The sequence below is a fragment of the Falco punctatus genome, assembly GCF_963210335.1.
Source record: "Falco punctatus genome assembly, chromosome: 11".
NCBI classification, from domain to species: domain Eukaryota; kingdom Metazoa; phylum Chordata; class Aves; order Falconiformes; family Falconidae; genus Falco; species Falco punctatus.
Genome location: NC_137591.1, coordinates 11,824,879 through 11,841,645, shown reverse-complemented (window position 1 = coordinate 11,841,645; position 16,767 = coordinate 11,824,879). Strand labels below are relative to the sequence as shown.

The following is a 16,767-nucleotide window of genomic DNA, read 5'->3' as shown; positions in this document are numbered from 1 at the left end:
TGGGAGGGAGCCAGGCTTTCTGGCAGGTGTTGTGGACCAGCCGTGTGCTCTATGTACGTATGTGTAAAACCATATGTAACTAGTCATTGGTTCTTTGTTTTGGGGGGTTATTTTCTGTTTATTTTTTTTTGTTTTTAATTGTAAAGCCATCCCCTGTTTTCAAGGGGGGGTCTGCAGGGGGGAAGGCTGGGGAGAGAGGCATCCCGGTTTGTAGCAGGCATCCGCCACTTCCCCTCTTCTGCAATGAGTTTAAATGATTTTAAAAAAAAAAAAACATTTTTTTTGAAATATCGGAGTTACCTATCTTTGCCCAAAGAATCCCAGTTGCACAAAGCGATATTCCGGTGTGTCGATGATTGTGTGTCGGTGTATATTATACAAAGAGGTACTTGTCACTCCCGTTTGTAAACTACATTTGACATTAATTAAACAAGTATAAATCTTCTCAGGCGCTTTCCGCCTTTCTGTGTGTCCCTTTTTGGCAGGTCAGAGGCAGCAGGGGAGCCACCCCCCTACACATGCCACAGCCCCTGGGTGCGGGTCATGTCCCAAAGGGGAGCCACAGTCCTACTTGGGATGGGGGAGGTGCTGGGGGGTCTCCAGGGGTCCTGCCCCAGCATCCCCTGCAAGGATACATCTCTGCTCCATCACAGATGGGGTCCCCCCAACTTGTGTCCGTTCCCCCCTCCCCCCCAGAGCCAGGAGTGCAGGGCAAAGGGCACACGTCAGGGGACACCCCCATAAGGAAGTCTCATCAGCTGCATTAGTCGGGGGCAGGAGGCGGCCAGCCCCAACAGATCTATACATCCTGCATTAGGGGCCACTGGCATGGTATAGGGTTACCCCCCACCACGTGGATGGGAAGCTGCTAGGGCAGGGACGGGTAGAGGTCAGGTTCCCCCCACCACAGGGCTGGCGCCGACACTTTTGGTTTACAAACATTTTGCAGACGGGTCAATGGGGTGTTTTCAAACCCCTCCCCATGGCAGCATCCCCCAGGGATGGGGCAAGGGGGGTTCCTCAGGCTGGGGAGCGGGCAGCACGGGGTGTTAGTGACCTCTTTCCATCTACAGTGGCAAGGATGGGGAGAGGGGTGGATTTGGCCACCTTTTTGGTTGGATGCAATAGAGCATCTCAGCCATTCTCCAGCCTGCTTTCAGCCCAGCGGAGGAGGCCTGAGGCCAGGGTGAGGGGCAGGAACGCTCCCTCCCTTCCCCTCCACCCACCCCGCAGCAGGCTGCTAATATTTTATTTAAAATATCTTTAGGAAGCGGAGGACCATGATGTATCGGATGTATTGAGAAAATGCTAATGTGTAATAGCATGTGTCAGGGGCCTCGTTCATCACCCCGCACCGCCTTCTGGGGGATCCATATCTAATTAACAGTAATGAATGAGGGAGCCCACCTAATGACAGCCTGCCAGTTTGTTATGGAAATGAGGCAATCCCATTAGGCAAAACACTTAATTAAACAAACTGCTCGGAGTGGAGGCCAGAGCAGGATGGGCACAGGCCCTTTGGGGGAGCAGGGGGCCCTGGTATCCAGCCCCCCACATGCCAGCTGGGGGGCACAGAGGCTGCCACAGCTCCATAGGGCTGGGTGCCCATGGTCAGCCCCAGCAGCACCGGGCTGGGGGTGCCGAGGGGGACCCACTGAGGCGGGTCCCGGCCGGCAGGAGGGCAGCAGGGCAGCTCACATCCCCCTCTCATCTCTCCAGCACGTCGCCAAGCACAGAGGCAGCGGAGGCCAAACACAGATTTCCAATGAAACGTGTGTACTTGGCTCCTGCTCTATTGACACTGAAACAAGAAGGGCTCAAGGTTAATTCCTTATCAATACCCTATTGTCAGCTCATTCATCACCCGGGGAGGGCAGGGGCTGCCCAAGCTCTCCCTGCCCCAGCCCCCATGGGTTTGGGAGGGTGACCGAAGGATGCCGTGCCTCTGCCCACCCCAGCCCTTCTCTTGCAGCCCATCTCCAGCCAGCAGTACTGGCGTGGGCTTGCAGCCATGTGAGGATGCAAAGACAAGGGGATGGGGGCTCAAGTTCAAAGGCCAGGGGATGGAGGGATGCCAGGCAGGCAGAGCAAGCAGCTGCCCGGTGGGTGAGCCCCTGCCTCCTTCACCTGTGCCCCAGACTGGATGCAGGAGCCGTGCATAGGGCGTGCTGCTAGGGTGCAGGGCGGGGGGGAAGGTGTCAGTGGCTGTGACCCCCATTTGTGCCGTCCTGTTTCCTAAGTGCCCCCCAAGCCCCCAGCCCTGTGTGCTAGGGGGTCCTGCCAGCCTTTCCGGAGGGCAGCACTAAGCCCAGCTCCATCCCCAGGCCTGGGGGCTGCAGGGAACGCAAGGGAGCTCCACAGTCCCAGTTTTGGGGGGTTCTAGAAGTTGGACCAGGGTCTGTCTAACCACAATATGGCACAGATTTGCTTAAAAATAGCTAGCCCTCTCTGGGTGACGGAGAGGGAAGTGGTGCAACCTGGCCTGCTGATGCTGCGAGGGCTGTAAAGCTATTCATGACATTGGGCTTTTGGTTCTAACATTCAGTTAAAGCTGAGAAATAGGATCTTGTACAACTTGCAGGGGCAGAGAGCTCTAGGGCTGGATGCTGTTCTGTATTAACTCACGGTCTCTGCTTCTTGTCGTCGGAGTCCGTTCTCGCTGGTCTCTTTCCTTGCCTCGAGAGGGGACGTTTAGCGGGGGATGCTCTCAGGCACGCAGAAGCGCTGGGCTGAGCCGCCCTGTTGGGGTCTTCTCCAGGACCTGCTGTGCTCCTCTCCCGAACCAGAAGGCTCTCCAGGCAGGGAAGAGGCGCCTGCTGCCACCTCGTGGAGCCCTGCTCCGAGCGGCCCTCGCCGGCTCCCTCCATCACCCCACGGGGCGGTGATGTACGTACACCTGCCACGTCCCCACGCGTACCAAGGTAGGACCTCAGCCCGCACACAACCTGCTGCCCCAGCACACAAAAGACAACAGCTGACTTGTTTTAAAACACTCTTACTAGGTGTGGGCACAGGTCAGTCTTCACCCAGGGTCCCGGTTGCAATTACCGGTGCTGTAAGGTGCCGCCCCAGCTCCGAAACGTGACCCCTGGCTGTGCTGGACCACGGCCCTGCTCTGCCCAGGTCCCTCCCCCAGTGTTGCGGGGCGCCCTGGCTGCGGGGCACCCTCCCACGGCCCGACAGCAGCAGCTCAGCACCCTCCAGCGCAGGCACACAACCGCTCTGACCACTAAGTAGCTTTTTTTCTTTTTCAAAACCTTCCCGTAACACCACCGCTGCCTGGGGAGAGAAGGCAGCACAGGGGAGTGAGCCAGCAGGCAGCTCCCTCATGGGAAACACTCACAAACAGCTTTTGTTGCTGAGGAAAGGTTCGTTTGTGCTCTTGCAAAATGCACCTGGCTGGGAAACGCACAACAGCAGCAGCTGGCCCCTGGGCATCCTCCTCTCCCACCATCGCTGGTGATTCGCCCACACTGCTCCACCGTCTGTGCTGCAGGGAAACGAGACCGTCGGTGCCACGTCCCGCTCCAAACCCAAAGGCAAGCCCAAGGACACTGCATTTTTCCTCCCAAAGCGCAGATCTGCAATACCCCTCCCACAGCTTATCTCAGAGATTTACTTGGATTTGCCAAGATATCCCAGCCTTTGGCCTTCAGCGTTCAGGCTGAAGCTCTTTAGGAACACAGGCTGCACCAAACTGTGACAGTTTAGCAAGGATTAAGGGTTTGAGGCTAGGGTTTTTTAAATCCAGTAGTGCTTGGATCAGTTCTTGGCCGTGTGCCTTCGGGCTCCAAGTTATTAACCTTCTGTTTCAAATAACAAGCAACAGAAATAAAGAAGGCAGAAGGAGGTGGAGGGGTGAGTATACATGCTGTACAGGAAAGAAGGCGGCAATATATCACACAATACATTTAACACACTGCTCATAATCATAATTAAAACTTGCTGGGGCACGGAAAACGAAACTCGCCCACAAGATTGGCACTGATGACTTCCTCTGTAAACCACAGGCTTCCTTGAGATCCCCCTGCCCTTAGAGAGCTGTGTACACAAATGAGCTCTGGATTTCAAGTCAGTTTTGCAGCCCTGGAAATGCCTGTGAGCAGGTTTCCATTTTCGAAGCCCAGGGCACCTCCGACTGCGGAGCGCCAGCAGGCAGCACCTGCTCCCTCCCTGCCGTCCCGTAAAGCTGCAGGGTGGAGCAGAGCCGGACTGAGTTGAGGGAACAGCAATCCCGTGGTGGGGAGCTGAAGGTGGGGATGGAAAGTGTAGCGGACATGTGAGGGTCTTTCCAGAGGGAGCTTCACCATCCCATCGCATGGGGACGGAAGGTTTAGCTCCATCTCCTGCCAGCCATGCTCCGCCACAGCCCGAGTCTTTACACAGAAATCCAACGCCCACAGCAATAAACAGGAACGGCAGATTCCCAGCTCAGCACAACTGTATTAATTCAGAAGCATATATTATGGAGTGTTTAACTGTTCTGTAAATACTGAACCTGTAGAAACCAGCATGAGAGCAAGTACTAGTTAAATAACCTTTATCACCTCTGCTCCCTAAGAGTTTTCAGTGCCACAAACAGGCTGGATGCTCAGAAGACAGCCCATCTCTCCGGGAAGGCAGGCAAACAGATCACAGCTCGGGAGTTACAGCACAAACCAGGGGCCTGCTTTAAAAAAGCTAAAAGATCTCTGATGGGCTTTCTGGGGATAGGGAACCATGACTGGATTTTATAGGTCCAAACCCTAGGAACAAGAATTTCTTCATGAAAAGCAGCAGGCTGAAGGCTATCTTACTGCAGTGTAGCCCTCAGCTTACCTTCACACTGGAAGCTGAAACTGGGATCACACCTACAGAACACTGGACCCCAAGAAACAAGTGCTCCTGTGCCTGGAGCCAGTTTTCACTTAAAAAAAAAAAAAACTGAAGACAAACCAGGCCATCAGCTCTTTTCCCATTAATTCTCACCTACCCTATACACCCCAGTCCACCCTTTAAAACTATGCCCAACATGGGGTTATTCTTTGCTTTAAGTAAGCTTTGTCACATTAGCCTGCTAAAAACATTTGTGCCAGCCACTGACCACAACTCACCCTGTGCTTCCACCGTGAGGTGTTATGGTTCTTGTTTTATACTTACGAATTATTTTAGTGCTTCCCACGAGACCTCCCTCTCTCTGTTTCAATTCAGAACAGCAAATGATTTGTCACTGTGGATGACAGCACCCCAAGGATGGGCAGGACAAGTACAGCAGCCCAGAGGCAGCAAACATCTGTAAAAATCCTCGTGTTTTTTATGTTCTTACTTCTCAAGGGCAGTCCTCTGTTCAAACAGGCCCGTATCACAGCCCTCCAGAGCCTGTTCCCAGCAATCTTTGGCTGGGAATTTGACGCTGGTTAATACTGTCCACCACATTACTAAGAAGCTTGCAATACTGTGACACAACATAAACATATTTGCAAGCTCGCCTCTGTCTTTACCCCGACTTCTCCCCCAAATAAACAACAAAACCCAAAACCAAACATGGCTGACGCACAGTGCAATAAACTACTTTTTCACTAGGTGGAAGGAATTAGTTTCTTGTATTACTAGTATGCGCTGCACAGGCAGCAAAGACTGATCATCTGAAGAGAACATTGGGGGAAAAACATTGAATTTCATGGTCATTTGTGGGCTGGAAGTGATTTAAGAAACATCCAGTATGAATCATAGCTCCAAGAGACAGTTTCATTTTTCTCTGCAGTTGCACCTTTCTGTTTCCGAGGTCTTTTGGGTTACAGCTGTGCCAGTTTCCCTGTATTTCCAGATGCACAATACAGGCTGCTCAAAGACACACAGTAATATGAGCAATTCTCCAGGAAAGCAAAACTGCTCGGGAGAACACACAATAGACTGGAGGGAAGAGAAACAAAACAAGACACATTCAAAAAGGTTAACTTAAATCTTTCGGTTGAAGAACACAGAAGTTATCACAAATATTTGAGCTCCCACCAAGGATCAGAGCTTTGACTGCTTGCTCTATCTCAGCTACTTAAAGGAATCAGATGACAGTCTGCTCATACTGCCCTATATACACTTTTTCCAGGTCTTACACTTGATTTCTGGGCCTGATCTCCAGCAAGGAGTATAACAAGATCTGGGATGCACCAAGAGAAAAGTCCTGCAGAGCTGCTTCTGTTTGCTCACTGCAACATAAAAGAAATGGCGGAGAGGAAAAAAACAGCAAAGACGTGAAAGAGCTATATTGTAAAATCAGTACAAGGCAACAGAACACGCACATTGGACATCAGGGACAACTAAACATGGAAAGTAGAGAACAGGAGACAGAAAGAAACAGGTAACACTCTGTGTGAACTTCTTGGCTGACACACCTTGATAATGTACATCAATGTCAACCATGCTAGGATTTTACCTTCAGTACTTTAAACTAATCCACATTTACTTTCTGCTATAACGTGGCTGGCCCAAAGGCCAGCCCAGAGGCTTTCAGACTTGAATATGGGGGGCAGCAGGGGGAAGCTAAGAAGTCTCTACTTTCCTCCCTCCAAAGACACAAAGGCAAAGGGGGTGACATTTCCCATACAAGCTGAGCAAAGCAGAGGCAAACACTGCAAACACTGGAGGTCATTATACCACTAACGAGGTGAGCCCCCAACACAGTCAGACAGGAAAGTCATACAGAGGTTGCTGTAATAGGTGGGATATGCTCGCATATGGCTGACATGAGCTGAATCCGAGAAGTCTACAGCTTTCACAGAAACACCAAGCTGCTGCCGGGCATCAGCCATGTGCTTAACTTCGCTGGCCTTGATGATGGCATCAGCTTGGGAATAGAGGTAAAGCTCAGGCCACCGTGAGGGCGCTTTCAGCAGGGCATCGTAATGGCTCTCGTGGATGAAGCGGGTCAATGGGTACAGCAAGATCCGCAGTACAACAGCTGTAGTAGCAAAAGTGAATAAGAGGAAATACTTGAGCAGCACATTTGTGGACACCAAGACAGTTGCCAAGGCACGAAGGCCTCCCCTCAAGTTTCTTCTGCCAGGGGCACTATCAAAAACAGTGCCTGCTACTTTGACGTTCTTAAATGGCTTGTGAGTGTGGAGCGCCTCAATGATGTAACGGTACAGCATGACACCACCATTGCTAAAAACATGAAAAAGAACCGGTCTGTTTTCTACACTGTAGTCAAAGAGCAGCTCCAGGAGTCTCTTGGCTGGGGTCTGGAGGGATCTGATGCCAAAGGTCTCAGAGAAGAATATCATCTTCCATGGAGCCGTGTAGCGGATGACTGTACACCCCTAAGAACAGAAAGAGACCCCACAGACATTTAGGCTGTGCTGTAAATTACAAGGAGTAAGAAAGCATCAGTACAAAGAACATGAAAATTTAGGACAGGTTTCCACCAGAAACCACAGGGCCAGAAGAAGGTCTTTAGTGTCAGTAGTGAGGCACCAATATGAATAGGATTATATTAATCATAACAGCACACAGTATTATGAAAAGGTTTCTGCAGTAGCAGAGGCCTGGACTTGATGACATTTGAGATCCTTTCAAATCTTGTGCTAACTGGCACAGCCCCTGGGGACATTGCCACACAAGTTTTATGAGTCTTAGTCTTCACCCAGGAAGAGAAAACCATTTCCTTGATTCACAAACCTTCAGTATAAGCCATTTTAGTAAGAAGGGCCTTTTCTGCTACACATCTAGTTCATGACATTGAAATAAATGCAAGGAGGAGTTGCAGGAGGAATTTCTTCCTGTCCTTGGGTAGTACTTGTTTGCAGCGGTCTCTAAGACTCACCCACAATCAACACTGACATGATTTTCATGAGCCTTTCTGAAATGCTCCAGCTGTGCAAATGAAGAGCACTGGTTCAGAGGTTCAGAATGCCCGAACAATTGCCATTACAGTCAAAGCCTTACACTTAGGTGCAGCCTGGGAAACAGGATCCTGAAGGAGTTTCTAAACAGAGCAGAAGGAACTGTATTTATAAATACCTTAGGTCTTTTCTATCACCTAAACGCACTGACAAACACAAGGCAAAGTCACCAACACAACCCTCCTGCCCAGAGCTCCCTAAGTAGTGAACAAGAAAGAAGAGGATATCAAGTTCTTAAATCAAAGTCTTCTGTACCATCTTGCAATGGTTGCAGCCACTTCCTTATTAGGGAGCTAATAAAACCCTTTCCCTCCTTTCCCATTCCTATCATCTTTCTGATAGAAGAGTATTTTCAGAGAAGTTGGCATGCTGCCATGTAATGAGCTCCTCATCTGCTCAGCAGCACCTCAGTCATAACAGTCACTTAGTAATTAATTCTTCACTAGAACAAGCCAATTCAGGACTCTTGCACTGGATTACACATTAACAAGTTTATTGTTAAATAAACTTGTTAATGTACAAACTTTGCCACCTATAGCTGAAACAGACTTGGAAAATATAAGATCCTTGTATGGTGACAAAAAAAAAAAAAAAAAAAAAAAGTCTAATGTCTAACTGGGTCCCCATACTACAAGCTGGGGTCATTCCAGTAAAATACAGTATTAGAAAAGAAAACGTAACTTAGGGAACTAGCAGCCAGACAGACCTCTTTGTTTCAAACACAAGGATTTCCTAGTGAGCAGGTATGACTACCACAGGATGTGTGCTTCACAGACAGGATAAAATAAATTTGGATTACAACATTTAGATGAATCATCTTCAGAGGAAGGAAAAGCCAAAGGAATGACAGGTGTTGACATGTTTTGTCAACCTGGCCTCCCCAAGTCTGTGCTGTGGCCTATCAGCAAGCAGTAAACGCATAATCTTTCCCCCCACATTTACCTGTTTGGAAAGTTTACACAGTTCATGTCACTCCTGAATAATCTCATAACTTTAAAAACCTTAAAATATTCCAGCGATTCACAAAACAGCAGCAAGTTTCTCCAAGGAACTATTTTTGTCTCAGCTGCACGCAGAGATGACATCACCAACTGTTAGATAACGCTGCCTGCGCACTGTCAGACAAGGAGCTTTCAATGACAAGAGAACTTGCCACTCAATCCCAATGACTCTTCAGACTGTGAGCGGCTTTAGAGTGATTTCACCAACATGGAGAAAAGAAGCAGTTTCTCAGAGAGTTGTATAATAGTATCATGAAAATATAAATAAGCTACCCACCTTCTGACCGTAGATTGTGCTGTATTTGGCCAGGTATTTGTCCTGGCAGCCTGCCCAACCTAAAAGGATCACCACAGGCTGACCATCTGCGTGCCCCCTCTCTGTACCGCTTCCTGAAACAAATCACAAGATTTAAGATATTTGTCCACCAGTCTACCAGAATCAGAACTTACGGCAACTTGCCTGGTTAATAAAGTTTAAAACTAATGGTGAAGCTGGTATTAGCTTCATTTATTAAGTCTGTTACGAACACTGCCTCGTTCCAGTTTCACTGTGTGGGCATGCTGAGGACGACAGCAGTTTCAATCCCTGCAGCCTCACAAAGCTCTCCGCTGATGCAAAGCCAGCGGTGTGAAGATGGCTACGGGGGCGGAGGCCCCCTCCTCACACCTCCCGGGCGAGGGGAGGCATCAGAGACTGCTGCCCCCTTCCAGGGGAAAAGGGACGTGTCCCGCCCTGCTCTCCAGAAACTACCAGACACCTGGTAGGGTACAAGTGTCTCCACGGCTCCTTCTCCCCCGACCCTGAGGGGTCCCCCAGGCCCGGCCCCCCCTCAGAGGTCCCCCAGGCCCGGTGTCCCCCCCACCCTCAAGGGTCCCACAGGCCCTCCTGTCACAGGGGGCCCGCGGGCCCGCCCCCCCTCCATCCTCGGGGCCCCCCCATGCTCGCTCGCCCCCGCACCGCGGGCCTCCCCCGGCGCCAGCTCCACCGCCGCCTCCAGCCCGCGGACCCCCATCGCCGCGCCCTCCCTCCTCACACCCCACTGCCGCTTCCGCTCTCGCCACCGGAAGCTCCGCCCCCACGCCCCTCCGCAACCAATGGGAAGGAAGAGCTTCCACCCCGCCCCGCTCTCCGGCTCTTCACCTTCCCGCCTCCTACTTCCTTAGCGACGCGCCCTTAGCACCCGGCCCGGGCTGGCCGCCCGCCCACTGGTGAGGGAAATCGGCCCACCCATTGGGCCGGAGGGTCAAAGGCGGGCCGCGATTGGTTCGGCCGCGGTGTCAGTTATTCTGATGGAAGTCCGCCCCCTCGGGGAAGGTGAGAGGGAGTGAGGGGCTGAGGCGGGCGCTGCGGCATGTGGGGGGAGGGGGGGTAGGGCCTGGGGCGGTCGGGATGAGGGGAGTTGTAGGGCCTGGAGTGGGGATCGCAGTCAGGGGGGCTGGAGGATAGGGTGGGCGTGGGGACTGAGGGGGTTGTTGGTCCTGAGGGAGGCATTTGGGCCAGGGAGACAGACCTGGGGGTGGGCACTGGGGTCAGGGAGTGCGTGAGGGGCTGTAGGGCCTGAGGTGGGTTTGGGACTGTGGGGGCCCACTGGACCCGCGGTTGGGCTGGATCAGGCCTGGTGGGATGGTTGTTTCTGGGGTAGGGAATGTTGAGACTGCAGTGGATTAGGGGAGGTAGGGGCCGAGGTGGGTGTAGGGATAAGTGCGGGGCCTGGCTGGGGGTGAGGAGAGTGCAGAGTTAGGTTTGGAGTTTTGACTGGGTTAACAGTGGGGCTGGGTGGCAGGACATGTGGGTGAGAGAGGGACCAGTGGCACTGTGGGTTGATAGGGGCTGGGTAGAAGGCACTGGGGTACACTGAGGAAGGTGCATTGTGTGTGAGGAAGGCTGTGGGGGATTTGAGGTCTGCCAGGAGAGGGTGAAACCTGCTAGGGAAGCAGAGGCTCTAAGTTTTGCTTGAGGCTGGGCACAACCTTGATGTTGCAAGGTGCAAAGCTAACACCAAATCACTATCACTTTGTCCTTCCATTGAGTCCAAGCCCGTAAGTCCCTGGCACCTCACACTTGGACTGAGGCTGACGCAGCACCAGTTTGCCTTTTGATCTCAATCTGATGATTTAGCAGCACTCTGGATGTAAAGAACTGCTGAATTGCCAGAGCCAGTCCCTAAATCACTTGTGTTTTTCTTGGCAGGAATAAACCACTGCCCTGACCCAGCCTTGTTTTGATTATTAGGTCCAATGGACTGGGGTGGCAGCCCAGCACTATTGAGAGCAGAGTTTGAAGCCAACAAACAGGAGTTATGTGCTGATGCTAGCACTGATGAACAACTCATGCAAGTCATTTAACTTCCCTGTGTCTGTATGTTCCCATGTATAAAATGGTCATGATAAAAATATTCATGTACATTTTCCTGGTACTTTGCAATGCTGGCTCTAAAGGCTACTATGTCAGCAGATGCTCTTATTGTAGCAGCCAGGGACAGATACCACTGTATTCTCAGAAGCCTCACATGATCATTGTTTCAAACTCTTCTCTTTTTTTGCCATTGATTCATATGCAAGCCCTTTGTATAACTAAAATCCTCACGTCCAAAGGCTAGTGCCGGTATTTCTGAATAGTGGGGGGTTACTGCAGCTTTATAATAAAAATAGGATAGCATTACACCACCAGCACCTTAAACATAAATATGGAAACGTTAATTTAGAATCAATTTTGGGATGTTTCAGGCTGTAAAGTTCTTTTAACTAGATCTCTGTTGAGGACAGAGGAGCACTTTATGGGACTGTAAATTTCATGCAAACAGTCTCTGTGAAATAGAGATTCCCCCTGCACACTAGCTGTTCTTTCAATATCAATCATATGCCTTGCAAGTAATGTTTCACAAATATTCTGTAAATCACAGGAAAATGCTAGTAATAATGTGAAATATGACTTTCACTTGACTGTTTCACCAGAGGCCCCTAACAGGCCATTCTCCTGTCAGCACTAACATTTGTTATGGCTAATAACATTTTCAATCACAACTATTTTGGGAAAATGGATTTATTTTAAACCTGCTTCCCCACAAAGGAGATCCTGAAAATGCCCTGCCAAGGACACAGACTCCTTATACAGTACAGACCGTTAACTCCCCAGTGAAATTTCATCTCATCTTAATTCTCAAACGTTGTTTCTTAGCCAGCTTTTTGAAGACTTTGTTTGTTTGTTTTCAGGCACTGAGGTACATCTTCACCTCTTGGTCATTGTTTTCAGTCTGGTTTAGATAATAGCAACAGAAAGTTATTTTTGAGCAGGTATCTTGGGGATATTCTGGAACTGATTTGGAATTTTGCTCCAGATTCTAGGAAAAAAGGCTTAAGAACTTTGTAGATAGGAAATTGATAATCTTAGCAACTTGTATTATATTGAAATAAACTTCTTATTCTGAAACCCAAAGATTTTTATGTCATTTTAACTTCTCTTAAACAACACTTTAAATAAAACCTGAAATTGTGCTTTTCTGATGTAGGAAGTCCAAGAACTATATTAGACAAGGCGTGAATTCCTTTCTTATCTTCAGACACATTTATACAGCTTGGTGGAGAGCAACGCACCTGTGTTAATGCAGCTGTCTGTGACCTTGTCGCTCTGTCTGCATCTGTGTATATACACAGGTACCGATGTTTAACTGTGTGGCTCCTAGAGATAGGTCAGTGTCCTAAAGCCAAAGGCATACATGTCAGTGGAATTCTCGCCTACCTGAATGAATGGAGAGCATCATCCTCTGACATTTCATCCCCTTGCTAAGCACACCTTCACATTTTTCAAGCTGGAATACTGAGCCAAAAGTGTGCCGAAGAAATCTGGCAAAATATGGATTGCTTTCTTTAACACCTGTGTGAAGGGATGGAAGGAAATGCAGGCAAGGGATGTTTCTGGAGCTTCTGTCTTCTTGCTTATTAGTTCTTATCATTTCAGGTTTTCTTAGATTGTTTTAAAACATTCCATAGAAATTAGATAAGAAAAAAACAGAGCAAATGTCTGTCATGCCAAAGGGTCCCAAAGCGCTCTCCCACTGCCAAGGCCAAGCACATCTTCCTGGAGTGGATATGGGCCCAGTCCAAACGACTGTCGCTCCATCACGTGAGGGAGGACATGCTGTACTGCTGTGCTAACAGGCATTTACAGCCCCCTTGACCCTGTCACTCCCCATAAATCCATACCTATTTGTGCTCTCATTTCACCCTATTTATTCTCTGGCAGGTCAGATATGAGATGCAGTGTTCATATCATGAGGCTAGCAAGAAACCAAGACTGGGGTAATGGGTAACATTAAAATGACTTTATTAACAGAGCAGAGAAGAGGGCTCCTGTGGTGAAGCCACCTGCCTTGGAAAAGAATGTCAAGTCTGTCGCAGATTCATTGTGCAGCTTCAGACATACCAGGAGCAATCCTTTTGCCCCGGTTTCCTATCTATAAAATAAGTATAAAGGAAAATGAGATTAAATTAATGTCTAGTAAGTGCTTTAATATTATTTGCCAGACATTTTAAATGTGATTCTGGTGGTTAATTCCTTAGTACAGGCTTTTTCTAGCTTCAAAGCCCTTTTTTAACTTCTTTCTCACTTTTGTCTAGGCAGAACAGATCATGACCTCTGTTAAAGAGCCGGAAGCCATCGGAAAGCTCATGGTTTCCTTGCAGAAATGGGATAGTGCCCACAAAGTTGCTCGAAGGTGCATCCTGGACAACTTCATTAAAAGCAACGATGGCAAGACAGAACCAGAGCTGGAGCTGGAGCTCTCCCAGGGAGCCAGCTTATTTCTGGCTCGCCTAACAGCATGGCTCAGGATGACGTATCCGTTTCCTTGGACAATTGGAGATGGCATGTGGTAGTGAGATGGAGAGGAGGAGAAAGTTCTTTACTGAAATTTTGTTTAAAGAATAACCTTCTGTATGGAGACATCCATATCCAACCATGTTCTGCAGGGTTAAAAAAACCACTGGCAATCTAAAGATGGAAGTGAAGGGAAAGCCACGTAACCTGTCTCACAGGGACCTAGAACTGATGTTTTTTCTCATATCGGGATGAGCGTGCTGCCTCTCTGCCTGTGAGAGGAAGGTCCATGCTCTCTCCCCGTTCAGACCTCCACATAGTCAAAGGCAGCCTGGGGAGCACCCATCTGGTCTGTAAATCTCTCCTTAGCCTTGACAAACAACTACACTTACAGCACATGCCTTGACAAGCTGCTGAAGTCCATTGGCATCCTCCTATCTGCTGCAAGTGGGTGAGTATAGAATGTCACTCTGTGAAAGGTGCCACGGGAAAGGCGCACAAGGGTGAGGGGGTGACTACATAGAGTAACAAGTCCTTGGGCATCTTTTGGGAAGGCTGTGTAAGCATTTCAGGCAAGACAGGCCCCAGTGAGGCTTGTGGTAGGAATTTCAAATGCTCTCAAAACCAAATGCACTGCTTGTGCATTTCTCCAGAGCTACCAGGTCACGATGTGGAAAGACTGTGGTGAGAGTCTGAGTGAGGCAACAGGGCTTTCTGTGCCTGTGGTTCAATATCTGAAATAAGCACAGAGTAAAACAGGAGCTGGTGACCTTCTGGCAGCAAAGCGTGCTGCTGGCAAGCATCTGCCTTTGCACTCTAGGGTGAGCCTCCTTGTGTTTACTGCCCGGGCACAGGATACCCACTGCAGCGAGGCCAGAGATGATAGTTCCCTGGAGCACAGCATGCTGACAGAGGAAGATGGGCTCCAAGGCAGGTGACACTTTGGCTTTGTTCCCCCTATCCTTGCAGGTGCAGATACCTTATTGAATTTCTGGAGACTGGAGGTATCTTGATTCTCCTGGAAGTACTAGGGCTGAACCACCTGAAAGAAGAGGACAAAAGGGAGTCTCTAAAGCTGCTGCAGATTGTTGCAGACGCTGGCAGGAAGTATAAGGAGCTCATTTGTGAAAGCTATGGTAGGCAGCATGTCCATCTGTGCTTTTTCCTAATTCAGGCAAGGATGTTCTCCCTGACCTCTGGCCCCCGGGGCTGCTTGCCACGCTGAGCCACTCCCTTCCCTCCACCTGCCAGATGGCAGATTGCCATGGTGTTTCTCTGGCTGGAAGGAGTTCAGAGTCTCGGCTATTGTTGAGCAGTTGCATTTCATCCCCTCTCTCAGTTTTTAATGAGCTCGCTTTCTTTACAGTCATTTCTTTTGATGTGATATTGCTGTCCCGCTGGTTGCAACTGCTCTGGTTAAAACCATAAAACAGTTTCCATTCTTACCTGCAGTGTTCACCTACTACAAACTTTTCCAGACTTCCTCTCTGGGGGTGGAAGGGGCTTGTGGCTTGTACCTTTTGAAAGAACATTGCAACAGGTTTTTTTCCTGTTTTTTCTCCTGGGCAGTGGAAGCCAAACCCCATTAGTTGTTCTGTAGTTTGGATTATGTTGTCAGATGCTATGGGGTGATACCTGCCATCACAGCTCCAAGAGAGACGAAGTGGCAGGATCAGCAGAGGGATCCTTAGCACTGTTGGCATCCCAGTGTCAGACTCTGCATGTCTAAATACCTGCAGAAGGGCTTTGGCCACCTACTCCAGCTGTGAATTTTGCCAAATGGTTTTCTAGTTGGTGGTGTGGCTTCTGACAAAGACAAGGAAGTTTTTTGCTGGCTTCTGTTCGAGCCACACTTTAAGTGGGATCTGGTACTGGGTTTTCTCAGGGATGACAGTGAAACATCTGAGATGGGTGACCCAGACTCATCCAGGCACATGAGTTGTTGTGTCTTTCTCTGCACAGGGGTGCGATCCCTCGCCAAGTTCTTGGCCACTTCCAGCTCAGCAGAGGCTCAAGAAGATATGCAGATTCTGCTGGGCTCTTCAGACCACGGCAATCCCAAGTACCAGAACCAAGTCTACAAAGGCCTCCTTGCTGTGCTGCTGCATGCCACCCCCCACCACCCCCACCCCACCACCCCCCCCCCCACCCCCACCCCCCACCCCCCCCCCCGAGCCCAGCAGCGGGTCCTGCAGACGCTGGGGGCCATGCAGGTAGGCAGCATGCCTCCCTGGGGGCGAAGGGCAGTGTTAGCTTCTATGTCCATCCTTCCTGCCCTGACAGGAGCTGTGCCAGTCTCCTCGGCATTGCAAGCTGCACTGGGCAGCTCCAGTACTTGGAAGAGGACAGCCTGGAGTACTGTGTGAAGACTGTCCCTGTCACTCTGTCCTTTTCCCCCCAGGACGTGGTGGGAGAGGCGCCATCCCTCCTGGTGGAGCCCGTGCTGGGCACGCTGTGCTCGGTGAACCTGGAGGTCCAGCACGAAGGTAGGTAGGATCCCTCCAGCCTCCAGGAGGCTGGGGCTGGGCGTCTCTGGGCAAGTGTGGCAGAGGTGTGGGGAAGAGCGGTGCGGGCGGAGGGCAGAGGACGGGAGGCCTCGGTCCGTGCAGCTCCGGGACCAGCGGCGGGGCCGGAGGGGCGCAGCAACCCCAGAGGCCCAACTCCTGCTGGGCTACAGCCCTGCACAGCGCTGCAGGGCCACGGCGGCTCATTAGCATGGTGCTCATTAGTATGTGCCTTATTTGCATACCCAGGGTGCACCACGGGCTGGCGGCGCAGTAGCGGTAAAGCTGTCCGCCGCCGCTGCAGCTCCCGCGGGGCCGCTCGGGTCCGGGCGCGGGGCCGTACCGGTGTGCGCCGCCTGGGGCCCAGCCGGCGCGGCGGGGGATCGAGCTGGGGGGCGGCGGTGGTCGCCGTGACCTGTAGAGCGCCAGCCGAGGGTGGGTACATGTGCGGGGGCCCTAGCAGCCATACTCTGGTTTCTCTTCAAATCGTATAAATCTTTCGCCTTTTACTAAAGATTTCCGTGGAGGGGAACAAGCACGAGTGTCAGGGAATTTTTTGAGGCTCC

The 16,767-nt window shown here is 50.5% G+C and overlaps 2 protein-coding genes across 2 annotated transcripts; one reads left to right on the top strand and one right to left on the bottom strand.

Annotated features, from left to right (window-relative positions):
* Nucleotides 1-5,927: 5,927 nt before the first annotated feature.
* On the bottom strand, nt 5,928-9,959 carry TMEM53 (transmembrane protein 53). Its single transcript, XM_080406187.1, has 3 exons — nt 9,840-9,959; nt 9,159-9,271; nt 5,928-7,298 (listed from the first exon to the last, which is right to left on the bottom strand). Exons 1-3 carry the CDS (start codon nt 9,892-9,894, stop codon nt 6,636-6,638), a joined length of 831 nt encoding a protein of 276 aa, XP_080262313.1. The 5' UTR covers nt 9,895-9,959; the 3' UTR covers nt 5,928-6,635.
* Nucleotides 9,960-10,204: 245 nt separating this feature from the next.
* LOC308071773 (armadillo-like helical domain containing protein 1) lies at nt 10,205-16,170 on the top strand. Its single transcript, XM_080407701.1, has 5 exons — nt 10,205-13,752; nt 13,850-13,883; nt 14,018-14,148; nt 14,667-14,833; nt 15,660-16,170. Exons 1-5 carry the CDS (start codon nt 13,511-13,513, stop codon nt 16,061-16,063), a joined length of 978 nt encoding a protein of 325 aa, XP_080263827.1. The 5' UTR covers nt 10,205-13,510; the 3' UTR covers nt 16,064-16,170.
* The last annotated feature ends 597 nt before the right edge of the window (nt 16,171-16,767 follow it).